The following is a 15,216-nucleotide window of genomic DNA, read 5'->3' on the forward strand; positions in this document are numbered from 1 at the left end:
CTCCTGCTCCTCCTCCTCCTGCTCCTCCTCCTCCTCTTCTTCTTCTCCAGCCATCGACGAAACTTCAAAGCTCCCTTCGCAGTTCGCAGCCGTCGGATTTATGATTTCACACCGAGCGATGCTGTGAGTTTCTGCGGGTGAAACTCAAGGCGTTTGCGGGAAGATGAGCTCCAGCTCCTGGCCGACGGTAGGAAACTACCCCCCCCTGTGTTTTTTTTTTTTTTTTTTTTTTTTCTTGTCTAATTTCCTAACGCAGTGGACATGAAAACAATCACGGCCTGAGCTGCGGCTGCGCGTAGGCGACCTCTGGCATCATTAAAGTGTCCGATTTTATTTATTCGATCAACTTTGTCGCAAACTTCAGTGAAAAAAAAGCCGCAGTCTGAAGTTCAGAGCAGTGACGTCACCTCGGAACCAGAGATCGTATCGAGGGGGAAACGGGAAATCTCACTCCGTCTGATTTTGACGGGACATGGAATATAAAGCTTTATTACACTGTGGGCCACTGGCAAATCAAAGTGTCTGTTTTTATCATTTTAAATGAAAAATGTAAAACTGTTATTAAGGGGATTCCCAGACTGCCCACATGAAAACCATGAACAGTTAATTGTATGAGCCTCAGGGCTTGAAAAACATGGAGCAACAGTTTACAGATTATGTTCAAGCCAAGTAATGTTGCCTGTAGATGAAATAGAAGCATGTTGTGTTTGTTAACATAATCCAGAGCTGAGATGCTTATGTAAAGACCTGAACTGTACATTATTGAATTATACACTGAGGCAAAAGCAAAGATTAGAGAAAAGGGTTCTTGTTTTCGGCCCCTGTAATAATCTTTTGACCCATTCACTGGTGCAACTTCAGCTTTCTCTGTTTTATATCATTGTAAATTGAGTATCTTTGAGTTTTGGATTTTTACTCTATCTGTTAATCAGGGAAAAGTTTGGCAGATTAACTGATATTGAGAATAATCATAACTGAAATTGTTGATTTACTTCTTAATGTTTATACCAATGACTCCAATGAGTCATAATTTAATTGGGCCTAGTTATTTTGCCTGATAATATCTTACTGGACATACATCAGTTTAAGTTTATTTGTTGGCTGATAATAGTGTTGTCTTTAGACAAGTCTATTTTTCTGTCTTTAAGTGTCGTGCTCAGTACATATCTTGGTCACAGATCTTGAAAACACAAATCTAAGAGATCCATTTCAAATGAAAAAAAAGTATATCATTAAGTCTGTTAATATTTAAGTGGAAAATAATGGTCAGTAGAGTTTTGTCTGTAAAGTTAAATCATTACTTCCTTTAATAAATTGTGTACAATGTACAGTACTTTATAAATGTTTGTGTACCTTCTGCGTCACAGGTAAACCACTAGAGCTTCTCTGTTCTCCTGTTTGCTGAAGTGGTGAGTTCATCTCCTCCCGGCTGTGATTGTTTACTGTTAATGTGATGTAATAAGGGACCAAAGTGGTTTGTTCGGCAACGCAAACAAACAAAACAGATGAAAAATGTCGTTGTTTTCCCTTTAAAATCCCTAATCCTACCCAGTAATTAATAACTATTAATACCCCAAAAAAATCATATTAGTTCTAAAGTTTTGAGTTTATCATTTAATTTATTCCTGCATAATGCTGAAGTTGAATAATAACCAAACCTTTTATTAAACTTGCATATTGTCTTTCCATGGTTTATTTATGTATTTATTTATTTATTTTTGCAGTGCCTGTCGGTTCAACCATGGCTCGCGGCTGCATCTGCTGCGTGAAATACATGCTCTTCCTCTTCAACCTGCTCTTCTGGGTAATGACTCCACACACACAAGAGTCGGGAAACGATTCTTCAGATGTCACCGTGAATCAGTCCTGACATCAGTACACAAATTAAAGCCTGGAGTTATCATAAAATCAGCAGGAAGTCTCTGAGTTTCCTGTGTGTGTGTGTGTTTCAGCTGGGTGGGTGTGGGTTGCTGGGTGTCGGCGTGTGGCTCTCGGTTTCGCAGGGCAGCTTCGCCACCCTGTCGCCCTCCTTCCCATCGCTCTCCGCCGCCAACCTCATCATCACCCTGGGCACCGTTGTCATGGTGACGGGCTTCCTGGGCTGCCTGGGTGCCATCAAGGAGAACAAGTGCCTGTTGTTGAGTGTGAGTGTACTACAATACCCATAGTGCATCAGTGTGGTGGTGTTTAGATGTAGTTGGATTATTTTAACACTTGTATATAATATATATTTATATTAGCATAACTATTAGAAATGTCTTTTTGGCCTTGAAAAGTCAAGATCCCTCACCAAACTCCAAGTAAATTTTTCATAATTTAACAGCTGATATATATTTAAGAGTATGGATATTATATTTACTATATTTTGATTTGTCATAAATGCAGCAGAAGTGCATCTTGCATGTTTCTGCTCTTCTGTTGATGCCTTTTTAATCTCACCATCCATTCTCCTGTGATTTTTATCCAGTTCTTCATCGTCCTGTTGATCATCCTCTTGGCCGAACTCATCCTCCTCATCCTGTTTTTCGTCTACACAGACAAGGTGAGACTTTGTGAAGGAGCATTCATGTTTATTAATGAACCTCCTCTGCTGTAGGCGAGTGTGTCAACACATAATCCACCTCTGTCCGGCCAGGTGAGCGAAAATGCCAGACGGGACCTGAAAGAAGGGTTGGTGCTGTACTACACAGATAACAACGCAGGCCTGAGGGACGCATGGAACACCATACAGGGGGAGGTATGTTACACATCACATTGAAGGAAAGTCCTGCTTGAAAAGGTTTGGAATAATATGTTGATGTAGATTGTAAAAAAATAGTTTTGTACAGGTTTTTCTTGCCAAGTTTTATAAGTAACTGTAAATCAGGTTTGCTGTGCAGTTTATTTTGAAATAATTGGCTGTTTCCTTCTCTCCTGCTTGTTTACCAGTGGAGGTGTTGTGGAGTGATGAACCACAACGACTGGTACACCGCCCTGAACGATCACGTGGTTCCTGACCGCTGCTGCCAGCAGGTTTACCCGGGCTGTGGTCGGAACGCCTCCAACGCCTTCTGGACAAGGGTCAGTCATGAAGTTTATAAGTCCAGTGATAGTCTCTATTTTTCTTACTGCCTAGGAATCCCATGAAAAGACCAAACAATGAATTGATCCAGGTATCGTCTGGTTGTCCAAAGTCTGATACATCTTCTCACACACTTACTCGAGCACCAAATACGTATTCATTCACTGCTGAAAATAGTCCCCAACAAGTGCACTGTTCACTCTTGTTTGAGTAACAGTTTCTGAACTTTTTTTAGGAAAGTCTTTTTTCAAAAATGAAACTAAGAATTTTTGACACGCTTTAATGATTTACAGTCTGTCTTCAGTAGGAACCAATGGGCTTGGGGTAAGATAGTCAGATAGTGTTGAGAGACGGACTAACATATTGTTAGTTCTGGTCTTTTCATTGTATTAACTGAGGTTAATGGAAATGTAGGATAGAGTTATCTTTGAAGAGTTAACACTGGTTTTAAAGATCGTTATCAATGGCAAATCTTGTAAAAAAAAAAAAAGAAAAAAGAGAAGAAAATACAATATAATTTCATACTGTGCTCCAATAATATATCACCACTGATTCTGGGGATCAAACGCTCTGTACACAGCCCACTCTGTTGAGCCGCCCTGTAGAACACAAGGGGGAAACATGTTTGTCTGAGTGTGTAATTTCTGATCTTGTTCACGTTTCCTTCCCTAATTACTGTCAGCGTGTGTTTTTTCAGGGCTGCTATGAGAAGGTGGAGGAGTGGCTGGATGATAACAAACACCTTCTGGGAACCATCGCTATGTGTGTGTTGGTCATACAGGTGAGCAGGTGGTAATGTGGGGTTTACGTCCAAACTCTGTGCAGCACAAAGATCATTGTGGATTCATGGTAATTTGTTCTCTTTTCCCAGCTCCTTGGGATGGCTTTCTCTATGACGCTTTACCAACAGATACACCGAGCAGGGAAGAAGTATGAAGCCTGACGGGATAGAAGTGGTCGTTTCAAACTGTTTCATATTGGGTACATAAAATATATCACATCTATCATCTCTGTTACTCTCACATTTTGTTTATAGTCAGAATAAGTCAGTTATCGTGTGTGCCACTACAGCCTTTTATAATTTTGTCATCAGTTATTGTTGTGAATAGCATTGGAACTAGTTTTTCTTATGGTTAGATTTTTTTTTATCACATTATAATGAGTGTTTTTTTTTAATGTAAAATACCAGACTGAACCTAAGGAAAAAAAAGACTGAGAAGAAGCATGAAGAGAAAACGTTCTGTTTTTTTTAATGATGCCTGTGGAATAATAATGTAAAGATCCATTTAGATTAAACAAGCATTGTGTACTAACATGATCAATAAAAGCCGAGAGCACTCTTCACGGGTGTGTCCATGTTTTGTCTCAGGTGATAATCACATTACTTTTGTCTTTTTTTGCTTCTTCACTCTGTAGTTCTGTTTCACTACATCCTTCGATCACACAGATCAAAGCAGGGTGACCATCAGGTCACTGAAAAGTCAAACAAAGGTCAGATCAATAAACTCTTTGATCACATCAGGTGCAAAATATCTGACCTGTTTTTGAGGTGATAAAGAAATTCTTCCGATAAGTTGATTTAAAATCCATTTTAATGGCAAAACAGAAGGTAGGTTTTGCTCTGAATGACAGAGAGTGATGGAATAACACAGTGTTGTCTGAGAGAACATTGGTTTGGAGAGGATTTGTTAACACTGTTGAGATAATGACACTGATTCATTGGGCTCAGCCTTTATCAGGCAGCACACACACTGACATCGCAGTAACTACAGCTGAGCAGCTTCATGTTTTGGAGCAACACAGTCTGGTTTCCCAAATACCTTAAATAAAAGCTGCAGCAGCCCGTTAGCCTAGCTTAGCATAAATACAGCAAATGGGGAAACAATCTTGGGTAAACACTTTGTCACAGCCCATTACTGACTGGGTGTAATTCTGTTGTATGGATCAAGTGTTTACTGGTTTAAATGTACAGTGAAGAAAACAAGACTATGTGCAAGAAACACCTGGTTATTGTAGAGCAGAGGAGAAATAAATCACGCTCGTATTTTTGTAAATACCTGCAGAGCACAAAAAGAAAAAGAACTGAAGTTTGGGGAAATGGTGTTAACAACTTTTTGTTTGTATTGCATTATTCAGGAGGAATAAAGGGAGAACAGCCAAACAGTGTATTATCGCCTTATTCTTACCATGTGATTGAAATAATTAAAAACTACTTGCTCGACTGTTCTCTGCTTAAAAGAAAAATATTGTCAGCATAACTTTTCCAAGTTTTGCTTCCCAGTACTGTGACCTTTAGATACTCCGTTTTTACAAAAACACTGAGCCTTTAATCACACATTTCCTTCCAGTCTCTGCCCCAGTCATCTATCAGTGTTACTGATTGTACCTTCACGGGTCTGAATCAGTCTTATCTGGTTATAAGTCCATGGTCTTGTTGTTATCATGGACGATGTTGCCCTTGATGACGACGTAGCGGATGAGCTCCTGATGTCCTCCCAGCTGGTAGATCAGGTGCTCCCAACTGCAGTAAAGCACAGAGGAGACGATCTGTTCTACCCACAAATTTTTCATATAAACTCATGAAGTAGTTTTCACACTATAAGTAAAAACTTCTAGTGAGTCATTTGTAAAAATACTAAATAGGCTCAGTGTTAGACCCAGATGCTCTCACTTCTTCTCTCCTCCTGATCTTTGTATTGGATCAAATTCATCTGGATTTATCTGAACTGGGGGGTCAGTTGTTCTCTGGCTGTTCGGTTTGGTTTGAGGTGTATGACGCCATCTATTGGATGTTTTATGAAGTGCATCCAAGGCAGTTAAAATTCTGGTGCAAGCAGATACAGTATACACGTGTAAACAAGATGTTTAAACCCTTGGAAATGAATCCATAGATCCCTGCTCTGCCCTTAGTTTCATTCTGACTTGGTTGGTTCGATTCCCTCACATCTCTTTGTTGTCATGACTGCAAAATGAAATAATGTAAAGTCTCTGGCTTGGGACCTTTTGTTGCAAGTCATTCACTTCCCTCTCATCCAGTATCTCATGTCTGTGTGATGTGGCTGTTTAATAAAGCAGGAAAGCCTAAAAACAGCTTAATAAGGACATGTTTCTTAAACCAGAGACCTGTGTGTTACATACAGGCAGCGGTGTCTGATTGTTAGTTTATTGCCAGTAATGATTCAAATAATTGGGACTATTCAAGTAAAGTAAAAATACCTAAAAATTGTACTTAAGCACAGTACTTTTCACACCATTCACTGATCTACCCCTAAAAGATGAGACAGACTCATAAACACAGGATAAACGGTAGATTTTTTTTGTCCTGATTTACCGTGTGGTGTTGAGGATCAGCAGGTCTCCATGTTTGTCGACCTCCAGGGAGCCGTGTGTGTGGGAGCGCCCGAGGGCGTAGGCGGCGTTGATGGTGGCCGCAGCCAAAGCTTCAGGCATGGACATCCTCATATTGACGCAGGCCAGGTGCATGACTATTGGCTGAGGAAGGACACAAGAGAGGGGATGACAAGGCAGAAAGAGAAGACGGAGACGGGTTTTCAGCTCACACCCCTTCTGCTGAACTCACCATGGAGCAGCAGTAGGCGTTGGGATTGAAGTCGCTGCCGAGGGCAACGATCACGCCGGCCTCCAGCATGTCTCTGGCCCGGGGCTGGGGCAGCCTAAACACACACAGGGATCATCAGGCATCTCACAGCCGTGACACAAGTGGGCAGGAGTGTTAGTGTGTTAGTATACCGGAGGATGTAGGCTGTAGTCGGCAGGAGGACTGCAGCGGTTCTTGCTTCTGACATGGCAGTGATCCCCTCATCTGTGACCTCCTCCAGGTGACTGATGGCCAAGGCTCCAAGCTCTGCTCCCAACTGACACACACACTCAAGTTAATGACATTATCATTCTAATGCCTAAAAAATATTGCAGTATAGTGATAAAGATAATTTATCAAAGAAAAATACCAACTACTCTCTGGTTTCAGGATCTCAAGTGTGAGGATTTGCTGCTTTTTTCAGTATCAGACTTGAATAAATTTTATTTCTTTGGGTTATGGATGATTGATTGGATGAAATAACCAATTTGAAGACATTTTCTTTGGCTCGGGAAAGCAGTGGTGGACATTTTTCCAAACAATTAATAAATTAAAAAGAAAAACAATCAGAAGATAAATTGATAATGAAAGAAAATGTTAGCTACAACATTTTACAGCATCAAAAGTGAGGTTTCATTGTTGACCACTTGAAGATATCACTTTGAGGATTCAAAACTTGTGATGAGCATTTTCATTATTATTTTTACATCTGGATTAAATAATGTATAATAAAACTAGTCCTATGTTGTGGGTAATATTGGGTTTCTCAGCTTGTTGTGGAGCTTTAGTGAGGGAGTGATACCTGAGCAGAGTTCATGGGATGAAGCTCATCTCCGTGGAAGTTGATGTTGAGGCCCATGTCTCTGCCAGCCTGCAGGATGGAGCGAGTAGAGCCGAGGTCAAACACTCCCTGCTCACAGAACACATCGATGTTGTCCACTCTGAGAGTCCCAGCAGACATCTGCTCTTTCAGCCGTGGCAGCTGAACCTGCAGGATGTCCTCTGTGGCTTCAGCGACTGTCTTCCCTCTGAGTGAAAGGACACAGAAACACAGTCAGGATTAAATTTCAGGGTGTGATGTGAGGTAAGGTAAGAAGGCGGACAGTCCATACTTGGGCACCGCGTGGGCTCCGCAGTAGGTCGAGGAGATGTTGATGGGCAGGGTGCGTCTGGCCGCCTCGATCACCTCCAGCATCTTGAGCTCAGTCTGCAGCTCCAGGCCATAGCCGCTCTTACACTCCACCAGGGTCGTACCTGCTCGCTGCATCCGAGCCAACCTGCTGCTCAGGGAGGACAGGAGGTCCGAGGCCGCAGCAGCTCGAGTGTGCTCCACGGTGAAATGGATCCCCCCGCCGGCCCGGTGCACGTCCATGTAGGTGGCACCTGCCAACTGCAGGCGCAAAGACGCAAGCATCTCATCAAAAGTTTAGATGCAGTTCGAAAAAATGAGGTAAAAATACTGTCAAAATATTTTGCATTTAGTGATTTACCTTCATTGCAAATTCATGCACCCTGTCGCCGGCCCAGACTGGATGTGTGTGTGCATCAACCAAACCTGAAACAAGAAGATTGTTTAAATGCTAATCACTGATTTAAATATCACGCAACTGAATAAAAGGAAGCTGGAAGCGCTCAGATTCTCTAATGAAGTAAAAGTCCTGCATTCAAAATCCTACAGTACAGAAGTATTATCAGCAAGATGTACTGAGGTATCAGAAGTACAGTACAAGTTTTAACTAATTTATATACTACAACCACAGAGTACAGTAGTTTAGTCCAGTAGTTCCCAACCTATGGGACGGGCCCCTGCAAAGGGTCACAAGATAAATCTGAGGGGTCATGAGATGATTAATAGACGAAAAGAGACCAAAAAAAACCCCAGAAAACACAAAATTAGTTTATGTATTATTTATTTATGTTTTTTGTATTTTACTTTTCTAATCTTTCTTATATTTTTTGTTTTAAAGCCATTCAAATGTGCCAGTATTTTGTATGTAAAATGTTCATGTGTAAAGCAGCTACTACTGTAAGTCAGACAAATGTCTAAGTGTAAAAAGTTGAATATTTCTCCCTGAACCAGAAGCAGAAGAGACGTAGAAAGAAGCATAAAATGGAAACACTGACGGAAACTTAGCAACAGTCCAAAAACACTACTTGCATGTTGACACAGAGGATTATTTGCCTCTGCTGAACACATAAACACAAATCATAGCTGACACTCACCGGGCAGGACACACATTCCTGTGGCATCAATCACTTTATCAAATGTTGCTCCTGAATACTGAGCTCTGATGGTTTCAGCAGGCCCCACGGCTTTAATCAGCCCATCACTGCATGAAGAAATGAGGCAAAACTTTACATTTTTTGCTCCACTCGTGGAAAGGGAACAGAAGTTACGATGATTTAAGAGTCTTTTTTTTTTATTAAATGGTTTGACAAAACTCTGAAATACTCTGGTTTTGATGTTTTTAGCTTCCTAACTTTGTCTGAAAAGCCTGGAAATTAAGGCAAGTTGGACTTATAGAAATAATATTCATCCTTATTTTTCCAGCACTATATAGTAGATGTTTTTCTCTGTGATTTATTAAGATTTAACTGTTAAAAATGCTGAACTTGGTTCCCTATTTCTGTTGTTTGTAAATGTATTTGCAGTACTCTGGTCCCCTTGTATGAATTTATGATGTCTGCTTATATATACAACAATAGAAATGTCATGCATCCATTCATTTAGTGATGAAAAGTATAATTTAAGTAACTGCAATGAGTGACTACACCTCTAGGGGCCACCAGAGAGCCTTGTTCTAAATGAGTCCTTGGTGCTGCAGAATTAAACTTTCAACCAGAGCTGTCTGCAGATCTGAGAGCAGCTATATTAATGAGAATTAATGCAACATTTCCTCAATTTAACAAACTGCATAATGAGTAACAGCTTTCATTCAGTTATCCTCAAAATCTACTTAAGGCCAGCAACACTACTAAACAACAGTAAATCAGTGACAATCAGTGATGAATAGAATAATTCTAAATGATTATTAAATGAACATCTGTGCTTTGATTATAGTGGCTACTCTCTAGTATATATCTTTGCCTGCAGTTATACTGTATGTTATTATGACAGTTGATCCTTTATATTCAGTCTGTGACTTAAACTGGTTTAGAAAACTTACCTCCCAATCACTACGCTCCCATTTTCAATCACACAGAGATTCTGCATCCCATGCTTGGTCAGGTATTTCTCTCCCTTGTTGCAGATCAGAACAACTTGTTTGGCATTTTTCACCAGTAGTCTGTGATGACTGGACATTTTGATTCATCCACAGCAGCAGACACTTACTTGAGAGTGACTGGCTTTAAACTAGTTTGAGAACAGGCAAATATTTGTTCAGGAGAGTTTAAAGTGCACAGAGAGGTGGTGCCTCTGCCACAGACGACCATTTAACTACTGAGTCTATTTCTACATTGTTCAGTTTAATAATTAGAGACAAGTTCTGACATCACACGGTGGAAGAAAAACACAAAAATCAGGTTTAAGAAAGGATACAATAATCACTTTATTGTGTCTGTATCACAATGTCACAACGTAAAATTGGTCTCACATACAGTAAAAAAAAAAAAAAAAATCAATTTCAAAACTGCTTGAAAAATAACAAAACCTCAAACGTTCATCTGTTTCACATGGTGAAAACACAAACACACGTTAACTCAGCTACGAGGTACAGTCACACTCAGACACCGACATCACTCCCTCATTTCTCCGTCCTCCTCTTCTTCTTCTACGCCTCTGATGTACAAAACATTATTGCACCTGCGGGGATGAAACACAGCTGTTAGCACACAGTACCAGAACTGTGGTGGTGGTGGTGGTGGGGCGACTGTCGATCACGTAGTGCTCTTTTTCTTCCACCACTGATTTCTTTGAAAAATGAGACATTACTTATTAACACAGCTTAGTTATGGTAGTTAAGGATCTTAATGCCTGAGGCCATGAAAAGAACCCTCTATGTATTTTTTAGCCAAAAACTGCTCAGATTACCATCTGATCCTGCATTTGAGCAGCCAGATTTCACCGTGCTGCTGCATATCTAGACTTGTTTGTTGTGTGAATCTTTCTTGGCAAAGTCCCTTAAAGATACTCTTAATCTTATCTTAGATAACATTGTTGAATACCAGAAAAGTACTTCATAAAAGATCCTCTACTTGATTAGTCATGTAATAAAGATTAATAGATATTAAGACTTAAAAACATACCTGATAAGCACTTCACCAAGATGACCTGCCAACGCTCCATCCACATACTCTTCTGTGTTTGCCAGCTATCAGAAATATGTAAATATAGGTCAACGGGCAACGCTAAAGATGTATTTTCACAGTTAATAACCACATTTTCATCACTTTTAAAAATAGATTTTTATGGAAATGTGTTTTTATTTGTTTTTGACAGCATTTGTGTGTTTATGTGTGTGTGCAGGTTGGTATCCACATGTAACATGTATTTTTGTCTGTTCGATTTGATCAAAATTCATACATGTAACATGCATGAGATTCATTTTCTCACATATGATTTTGTATTTGTATTCTTTCTTTGTGAAGAACTTTGTTATTTGTGGTTATGACAGTCAGACATCTCCACTGAAGGGTTAAATTATGGACGATAAAATCCCAAAACAGTAATCTCCCACAGAGGGTGTCACTGTAACCCAGTTAGAGGACTCCTTATTTAAGACTTTGTAAAAAAAAAAAAATCCACAAAAGCGTAATTCCTCTGACAACATTTTGCATCTGATTTATCTCTAATAGCTTCTTAAGGGCTGAACATTTTAGAATTATATAACTACATGTAAACACGTCATAAACAGAGGAGAATTATGAGTCAAGCTGTTACAAACTTTGAAATCAACTAAAATTTAAGATGCATAATGTATCAGTTGAACAAAGTTTACCAAAATAAATCACAAATTAATTTTATTATGACACACACATGCATGCAGTATCAAAACAAGATATCCTACTTAATAGTGGCTGCGCTCACCTGCATATTCATGTATCCATCCACAGACACCAGGTAGCCTTTATACTCCATACCCCACTTCAGCTTCACCATCACTGGTTTGCCTGTGAGGCCGTTCAGGAAAGGTTTGGGGTTGAGAGGTAAACTCTATGGAGAAAAAGATGGGGTTAGTATTCACACTTTACTAGATTACCCACCAGCTACATTAAATAACTATATACAGTGATCGCATTCATCAACATTGTACAGACTTACTATCGTAGAGAATGTTGTTATCTCTAAATAGCAATACTACTATCAAATAAAAAAAATCTGCCAATAATGGTGGATAAACAACATATGCCGAATGAAAACCTGTGTATATAGTGACATTTCCTGATGTGCACATGAACATTAAATTCAGCATAAAATACAGGTGAGGTTTTACAGAATACAGTCTACATAAACGGCACATGAGAAATCATTTTCATTTTATTATTTTCATAATTATTTTTATACAGTTTTGCTCATTGAGGGTGTCTGGTTTTCCAACGTACACCCCGGTCAACCCAAACAAACAACAGTGTCTTTGCAGGTCTAAATATAAAGTTAGGGTTTTACGTGGAGCAAGTTCTGCAAAGTATTAAATGTACCGTTTGTCTATGTGTGCATGCTCCTTAAATTAGAGGATTTTAGAACGGAGTTTGGTGTGCCGTTTTTCTCCGGGCCCAACTCAGACAAAAGCCACTATAACTTCACTTTAAATGAATGCAGGTAATTAACACAACTTAAAATTGTACATTTAAGTAAATAAACATGACACATGGTACAGTCTGTGAGCATGAATCGTAGGGTTTCATTCATTCAGTCGAAGTTATGAATGAGAAGCTAACGCAGCTAACGCGAACTAGCTAACAGGCTGCTATTATTTCGCGGTGATAACAAACACAACACACTGAGAATCTAATGAGCTCAAACGTGAAAAATAAGTAAAACATACTCACCATTTTTTGCTCAATTCAAATATATATCGTAAGTTTTAAATTTGATGCTTGACTTCTTTTCGTCACAATAACGTTAGCGCTTCAACAAACCAGAACACGCTTTACCGCCGCGCAGGAAGTGAACTTTGACCCCTGAGGCCTCGTCCTGTTTCCACACACTGCCGCCCACTGGTCGATTAAAGTTTCCTCCACACTGAAAAATGTGGTCTGAACACAGAAAAGGTACAGCAAGATAACATTAACCCATCATACACACACATTATTTTATCTAAGGACTGATTGATTATTCACCATTTAGTCCTTATTATTCCCTGACACCCAATTGAACATATTTATTTATTTATTTATTTTTATTCCCAAAAGTCAAAAATCAATACAAAGAAATTAACAAATCTACCATTTGAGAAGCTGGTACCAGTAAATTTTTGGTATTTTGCTAAAAAAAATGACTTATATTCTTGATATGATCAGCTGCAGATAAAAGAAAAAACAAAACACATCTATGTATAAGTAGAGTTAATTATTCAATTAGCTGATTTGAAATGACCTTATTCCCTCTTGCACTCTGCAATAATTACTGTAAAGCATATAAAATCACATGAAGTCTATTTAGCATCACTGTCAGTTTAACTATGCTTACCTGCTTTATTAGCATGAACTCTACCAAATAATTAATCAGTGATTGAACACTGTGACCTGTTTATGAGCAAAAAGTTAAAGTGACTGTCATATCTGGGTCGTGCCGGCTCTCTGTCTGTGCAGCTATTTCTCTCCAGGCACCAACAGTCTGACGATTTAACTCATATTTCTGCGTTGAAGCATTCAGCTGTTACAAGTTCAAACCTGATACTTCGAATCAAACTAACACCTGACTTCCTACAGTAAAGGGCTGGGTTCTGTCAGTAAATTCCTCTGAAATTGCACTGGTGCTTTCTTTGCATGGTTCAAATACTTGTGTCCTTACATCATTTAGCCTATTTTTCTTCGCTCTCCTTTTGAGTTGCCCTCCGTGTAATTAACCAATCCGTTAGTCAGTCACCTTGTCAGTTATGGCATGATGATAATGTGTCTAAGTGTATGTTGAGAGAAAGGGGTGGATCGGAGTCGCACCCAGGGGTGGCAGCGAGCACGAAGAGACACAAACCCACCAAAAAGAGACGAAAAAAATGACCACAAAGAGATTTTTCACAGGTTAATACTGAATAGGGGCAGTGGCCTGTTTTGCTGGTCTGTGTATCAATACAACCAGATCATTACATTTTAAATATATTACAATAATGATTAGATGCTGAGAGACAACTGATCCCAGTTCACAGCAGAGACTCAACCGGCTGCTGATGAGTGCAGACCAGTGGGTTTAGGACCTGACAGGGCGTAAATGACACAAGGATCCACTGCAGTGTTTAGTGTCATTGGAAACTTTGTGATCTCCCTTTGTGTTTATGTATATGACAGCATTTTAATGTGTGTGTAACCATGGGAAACAACAATGCTTTGTGTTTAGCTCCTTCCTGTTGATCCTCCAAATGAAAAATGGATAAATTATGATAAATAAATTAGCAATGTTTACCCACTGTATGACTGATGATGCATTGTATATATACATTACCACATCAACCTTATAAATTTAAGTAAATTTAACTAAAAAATCAAAAATTGTTGACTCTATATAAAACAATGGTGTCAAGCTCATAATGGATGAGTGTTCGTGTTGAGTGAAAATAAAGTTTTTACGTCACAAACGTTGGGGATGGATTGGCATTTACAGTGTAATTTAAACTGCACCGCTTTATTAATGGCCTGAAATGTGTTCTTGAACAGATTAGACATTAAAAAAACAAATAAATAAATAAAAAACAAGCATGAAGAAACACAAAATGGCCAGAAAGAGATGAAAAACGACCTCAGACTCTCATGCCTGTACGCAGCCAGCGAGCAGTTAGCTTAGCTTAGCATAAAGGCTGGAATCAGGAGGCTCATAAGCTTAAATCCCTGAGAAAGAGCAGTTTTCTTCCTCTCAAAGCGTATGGCTAATGAGTGAACCGGGACAGACAGAACAAAGTGAACAGGTGAGACAGTTTCATTTGACTCACTGCTTATTGGACACGGGTCAGATGCACAGAAAGCAGGTCATGGTCCGATTACACAGCAGACAGAGAAGCCAAAGCCATGCTGTGTTCAGTGGAGCTTGACCCAAATGGGCCTGAGAGAAAAGAACAGTTTTCCAACAAAGATTTCCTCCCAGAAATACTTCAGGTTTTTTTTTGTTTTTGTTTTTTTGTTTGTTTTTTGTACCATTACTGTGCACAGGGGGGCACTCTGCAGCCTGCACGCCCTTGTCTCATACGCAGACTGGGACACTAACTGAAGTTTGTCATTACCATAGTCAGGTGAGGTAGTTTGAAGCTTGTTTTAAAGCAAAAAAGTTCATTTTTCATATGTGAATGCTTTCATCTTGTCCCTCTCTTCTTTCTATGGGCTATTAAGCAGCCATTGTTGGGAACAGACAGACAGTCATGTGGAAAGCAGAACTGGAATTAAAATGCTTGCAGTTTACTGGCTTGCA

General features: G+C 39.5%; 3 protein-coding genes across 3 annotated transcripts; 1 reads left to right on the forward strand and 2 right to left on the reverse strand.

Moving 5' to 3' along the window:
- The first annotated feature begins 24 nt into the window (after window positions 1–24).
- Window positions 25–4,405, forward strand: LOC139635295 (tetraspanin-9). Its single transcript, XM_071502463.1, has 9 exons — window positions 25–187; window positions 1,368–1,409; window positions 1,725–1,804; window positions 1,953–2,144; window positions 2,468–2,542; window positions 2,636–2,737; window positions 2,929–3,060; window positions 3,759–3,842; window positions 3,933–4,405. Exons 3-9 carry the CDS (start codon window positions 1,742–1,744, stop codon window positions 4,002–4,004), a joined length of 720 nt encoding a protein of 239 aa, XP_071358564.1. The 5' UTR covers window positions 25–187; window positions 1,368–1,409; window positions 1,725–1,741; the 3' UTR covers window positions 4,005–4,405.
- On the reverse strand, window positions 4,287–10,014 carry amdhd1 (amidohydrolase domain containing 1). The gene is made up of 9 exons (XM_071502462.1): window positions 9,827–10,014; window positions 8,883–8,989; window positions 8,150–8,214; window positions 7,772–8,049; window positions 7,462–7,687; window positions 6,812–6,936; window positions 6,642–6,735; window positions 6,393–6,553; window positions 4,287–5,582 (listed from the first exon to the last, which is right to left on the reverse strand). The coding sequence occupies exons 1-9, from the start codon at window positions 9,961–9,963 to the stop codon at window positions 5,477–5,479; spliced, it is 1,299 nt and encodes a 432-aa protein (XP_071358563.1). The 5' UTR covers window positions 9,964–10,014; the 3' UTR covers window positions 4,287–5,476.
- Window positions 10,015–10,180: 166 nt separating this feature from the next.
- Window positions 10,181–12,792, reverse strand: snrpf (small nuclear ribonucleoprotein polypeptide F). The gene is made up of 4 exons (XM_071502464.1): window positions 12,651–12,792; window positions 11,689–11,814; window positions 10,908–10,972; window positions 10,181–10,464 (listed from the first exon to the last, which is right to left on the reverse strand). Exons 1-4 carry the CDS (start codon window positions 12,651–12,653, stop codon window positions 10,398–10,400), a joined length of 261 nt encoding a protein of 86 aa, XP_071358565.1. The 5' UTR covers window positions 12,654–12,792; the 3' UTR covers window positions 10,181–10,397.
- Between the last annotated feature and the right edge of the window lie 2,424 nt (window positions 12,793–15,216).

Source organism: Trachinotus anak, unplaced genomic scaffold, assembly GCF_046630095.1.
Source record: "Trachinotus anak isolate AG129_WGS33_773 ecotype Australia unplaced genomic scaffold, CSIRO_AGI_Tana_v1 ptg000018l, whole genome shotgun sequence".
Classification (NCBI taxonomy): Eukaryota; Metazoa; Chordata; class Actinopteri; order Carangiformes; family Carangidae; genus Trachinotus; species Trachinotus anak.